At 39.8% G+C, this 5,039-nt stretch overlaps 1 protein-coding gene across 4 annotated transcripts in view; it reads left to right on the top strand.

Annotated features, from left to right (window-relative positions):
* Positions 1–4,717, top strand: part of Scaf11 (SR-related CTD associated factor 11) — a 51,452-nt gene extending 46,735 nt beyond the window's left edge. For 2 of the 4 annotated variants that reach the window (XM_021183328.2, XM_029469602.1), the window contains 3 exons: positions 421–639; positions 1,210–1,329; positions 1,439–4,717. In XM_021183328.2, the coding sequence (XP_021038987.1) occupies positions 421–639; positions 1,210–1,329; positions 1,439–1,585 (486 nt within the window). In that variant the 3' untranslated portion in view covers positions 1,586–4,717. The remainder of the gene's footprint in view (positions 1–420; positions 640–1,209; positions 1,330–1,438) is intronic. The other 2 variants (XM_021183329.2, XM_029469603.1) reach the window with 1 other exon arrangement.
* Positions 4,718–5,039: the final 322 nt, after the last annotated feature.

Here is a 5,039-nt window from a genome sequence, read left to right as displayed (position 1 = left end):
GAGAGAGAGAGAGAGAGAGAGAGAGAGAGAGAGAGAGAGAGAGAGAGAGAGAGAGTGTGTAGACATGGTGCATAACACCCTGTGGGTGTGTGGATGTCAGAGGATAACTTTTAGGAGCCGATTTGCTATCATGTGGGTCCCAGGGATCGAACTCAGGTCCTCAGGTTTGTGTGGCAAGCACTTTTACTCCAGCCATTTTGCTGTCTTCAGCTACGTAATTTAAAAGACATTTGACATTGAAATAAAGGCTGTATTTAAGCATACATTTGGTTTTCCTCACCTGGCCCTTTATGTTTCCTAAACTAAGTGCTTCTCTGAGGCATAAGGTTGAATCACTTTTTCTGTCATTGCTGATACATGACGTAAATATTTCTTTTGAGTATAGTACTCTATTGACAGATATTTAACTCTTTAAAACAGGGCCTTCCAAGTGCTTCTCATGTAAGTAATAACATGACTACACAAGTGCTGCCTGCTCCATCAGCAGCCCCAGCAAACACGGGATCAGTTCAGGGACCAAGTTCTGGTAATACTTCGTCATCAAGTCACGTCCAAGCCTCTAACGCTGCTGTAAAATTGGCAGAAAGCAAAGTAAGTGTTACAGTGGAAGCCAGCGCAGATAGCTCGAGGACAGACAAGGCAAGTTCCAGGTTGAGAGCAACCACACAATTCTGTATACAGTAAAGATGGACGATAACAGCGTGGATTTTATGAGAGGTGGAGGGGATTTGTTATTACGAGTTTGAAATTCAAAGTTGGATTTTGTCTAAATGGTATTGATGCTTGGTGAGTTACTGCTAATATTGCTTAATCATTTTTAGAAATGTTTGGTATGGGGCCTGTTGACTTGACTCAGCAGGTAAGAGCACTGACTGCTCTTCCAAAGGTCCTCAGTTCAAATCCCAGCAACCACATGGTGGCTCACAGCCATCTGTAATGAGATCTGACGCCCTCTTCTGGTGTGTCTGAAGACAGCAACAGTGTACTTATGTATACTAATAAATCTAAAAAAAAAGAAGAGAGCGAGAGCAGAGGGAGCAAGCAGCCCCTTTAAAAAAGAAATGTTTTATATGTGCATGCATCTTGTTTATGTCATTTGAAAAGTTGCTTACAATGTCTAAATGCATTGTTCTCAATTTCATCAACTTCTAGAAAGCATTTGAGAGTGTAAGACTGACAGATTAATTATACATTTTTTATTCTTATCAGAAATTGCAAATTCAAGAGAAAGCAGCACAGGAGGTGAAACTGGCTATTAAGCCGTTTTATCAGAATAAAGACATCACTAAGGAAGAGTACAAAGAGATCGTGCGGAAGGCAGTGGACAAAGTAAGTGTGGCTACAGCGTGAGTGCTGTAGCCTCTTCAGCTGGGATTTTTCATAGTGCCATCTTTTTGGCATTGAGCTTGACCCCCCCCCCCCCCGCCTTGTTTTCTAGGTTTGTCATAGTAAGAGTGGAGAAGTAAACTCTACCAAAGTGGCCAATCTGGTTAAAGCGTACGTAGACAAGTACAAATACTCACGGAAGGGAAGCCAGAAGAAAGCTCTGGAAGAACCCGTGTCTACAGATAAAAACCTAGGCTGACGGGAGGAGCCCTGCCCAGGACACTGTGGAGATGTCTGTAGCGTGCACTTCAGCGTGCTCCCTGACTGAATCACACCCAACTGTGATGGAAATCTGGTTTTGATAAAATTATTTTTTTTATTGTAGGATATGTTTTGTTCAAAATATAGCTGTGCACTGCAACTTCTACATCTAACCCTAAACTCCAATAAAACAAATTCAAGGGAAAACCAAGGGTGTAATGGAATGTGCGTTTCTGTCAGGAATGTGCTCCTCTCGTGTGGATACTGAAAGATGTATAGCTTTTAAGGAGAACAGCGGCCTGCATAAGCCAGAAGCCTGTACGAGTGCCGGCTTTGGAAGACGTCTGTCTGGATCTATGTACAATACATTTATTCTGTCAGGCTCAAAGAGGATGACCTTTAGGACCTTGCCCTCTAACTATAGAAACTTAAACAGTGTGTTGCTATTAAATCTATCTGATACTAATAGAGCATGCCAAGTGCAGGGCCCAAATACGGAGTTGTGAAGCACACATCTGAGTAAATGGCTTAGACGGAGAGCAAGTCATCCTGAGTAGAAATCAGCCTCACACCTGAGGGTGCTCCTCGCCTCTTTGTCACCAGGTGAAGGTCACACTGTGTGTTGCTTTTGTTGTCTTCTCTCCCAACCTAGGAAAAAATAAAAAATTAGTGGTTTAATTTGCTACATTACAACTTTGCCATTTCAAGGCTTTGTTGAATTTAGAAGACTAATTTGGGGAAAAAAACCAAAACTATGCTCTTTCATTATACCTTCTATTTATCAGTGGTAGTAAATTACTTGTGCCACCTGGAGACATGCTACTTGGTGGTGAGCTTCCTGTCCGGGGGACTAGCATAGGTTACACGACCTGCTTCTGCAGCTCCGGGTTGCTTTTCCTGTGTCATGGTGTCAGTGAAATTCTTCTCACACCTCAGAAGTTCCCTAATGGGGCTGGCGAGATGGCTCAGCAGGTAAGAGCACTGACTGCTCTTCCAAAGGTCCACAGTTCAAATCCCGGCAACCACATGGTGGCTCACAACCACCGGTAATGAGATCTGAGGCCCTCTTCTGGTGTGTCTGAAGACAGCTACAGTGTACTTATTTATAATAATAAATAAAAATGAATAAATAAATAAATAAGAAAGAAGTTCCCTAATGGTTTACAGTGAATAAAGTGTTAATTTGTTGATTGGTAGCTGTGCTGCACAATTCTAGATATGATAACTATGTCTGACAGAAGAAAGGAAAATTAAATAATGCTATTTTTGCATAGATATCAGGGACTAGAGTTTTTTGTTGTTGTTGTTTTTAAAGCACCAAGATGTTAATATGTTGATGTTTATGAAAAGTGGGTTGACAGTGATTATGACACTTACTTTCATTGACATCTAGAAAGGAAACTGATAAACTTGGATTCCAGTGACAGTGTTCAGTAGGTATCAAATAGCTGAGAAGATGTGCCAATAATATGGGGATAGATCAGGATAAACACTCAGTGAGGCCTACCCATTCACTGACAAGGACAGTGGTCTCTGTGAGACTGTACTTTCTAGAGTACAGGCAACCTGGTTCTCAGTTCTGCATAATGCATTCCAGCTAGCTTTGAAAGGAAGGCTAATTTTGTGATTTTAACCCATAGTGATTGCACTAGGTAAATAAGGTTTGTTAGGTTGTGCTTATAGTCCTAAAACATTTCCAAAAAGTTTGTGATCTTCTTTTCTACATTTCTGTCATTTATGATGCAATATTTTACATTTTTAATTAAAGTCTGTGTTCAGCTTATGATGGCAGATGTTTGGAAGACAGTTGCAAACACCAGCGGCTCACCTTGTTCCTTTCAGTTCAGGATCCCTTGAACAGTGGTGCCCACTTCTGGTCCTGCTTTGACATTTGTGTGTCAGATGCTGTCTGTCCTCGTTCTTCTGCAGCAATGCTCTGCCTGCATTGTTCTACTGACACCTGGGAGTAAATGGCAGTTTAAGTTGTGTTTTATACTGTTTAGCTCTTGCAAAGCAAGTTTTAAAGTTTAGGGGAAAAGTAGGCGCTGTGTGAACTCTTAAGGTCCCATGCTTTGGTAGAACTCCACTCTTTTTGAAGTTCTGTGTTCTGTATCTGGTAGGGCACTGGGTCGAGTGCTTCAGAATAGCTCATTTCTAATATATTCTAGTATTAGAATATACTCTGGATTAGAAATACATTAGAAATGTATTCTTACTGGGTTAGAAAACGCATACTTTGCATTAAAAAATACCATTGCTTTTACATTCTTGGTTTCTCATTTTTTTCTTAGAAATCCACATTCGTTTTGCACGTATATGAGTTAACACAGTTTGGGAGTTGCAGGTCCCTCTTGATCGTGACTCAGTATTGACTTGACCTTTGGCGCCATGGGCCCTTTAACTTGGCAGTCACATTGACCTATGTTTCAGGTTGTAGAAATGCCCAGTAGGACTTACTCATTATTTTAACATTCCAAAGGCTGTGCAGTTGTTTGTTGCTGTTTTGGTGATGACCACTACATCTTCGCCATTACCTGCCTTCAAATGGCCATGGTGTGTTTGCTGACCGTCCCTGCCCACCCCCCACACCCAGACATGTGGCCTCAAGCGTGGTGGCTGCCCTGAGTTTGAGACATGGTAGTATAAGTTGCAGTGCTGTCTGCTGAAACAACACTCTAAAAACAGATTGTGGTCTGTAATATATCCTAATAAATTTTTTTGCTAAACAAAGTAGTGTCTTTAAAATTTTATTAAGTTTTCTGGGGAATGCTGACTTTTATATCAGTTTACACCATTTCCAATGTGTTTAATTATTTCTTGGATTTTTACCAAAGTAATGAGCATCATGACTACATTAATATCTAGGCAATAAAAAAGGTCAGAGTTAGCTATAAACATATATTTTAATAGTAGTTTTCCTAATTATATAATCACTGTAGCAAATTTAAAACATTGAGTAATTTCTAAAGATGGAAGAGACTGGGAAGCAAAAGAAAAAATTATCTGTAATTCTACCAAAGTTAACTTCTTGCAAGCTTGGCTTCAATGCACATTATATGTTATGACCTATTCTTTTCAACTAATGTATTGAGAATATTCCATTTTAATAAAAATTAATTTGACAGCATGACTACTGGTGACTGTATAGTATTCTATTACACAGATGTACTTTGAAAACAGTCCCTTAATATTGGATGTTTGTTTGATGTTTTGCTTTGTTCTTTTGGTTTTGGTTTTTTTTGTTTTGTTTTGTTTTTGAGGCAGTCTCACCATGCAGCTGTGGCTGGCTTTGAACACCTTTACATAGATTAGGCAGGCCTCAAACTCACAGAGATTCTGCCTTGCCTCCAGAGTTCTGGGATTAAAGGTATACACCATCATGCTTAACATTATTTGTACAAATATTGATTACATAAATTAGTGGAGTACAAAGTTTTACTTAAAAATGTTTT

This window comes from Mus caroli, chromosome 15 (genome assembly GCF_900094665.2).
Source record: "Mus caroli chromosome 15, CAROLI_EIJ_v1.1, whole genome shotgun sequence".
Classification (NCBI taxonomy): Eukaryota; Metazoa; Chordata; class Mammalia; order Rodentia; family Muridae; genus Mus; species Mus caroli.
Note: the sequence above shows the minus strand (reverse complement) of the source record. Positions and strands in the feature narration are given on the sequence as shown.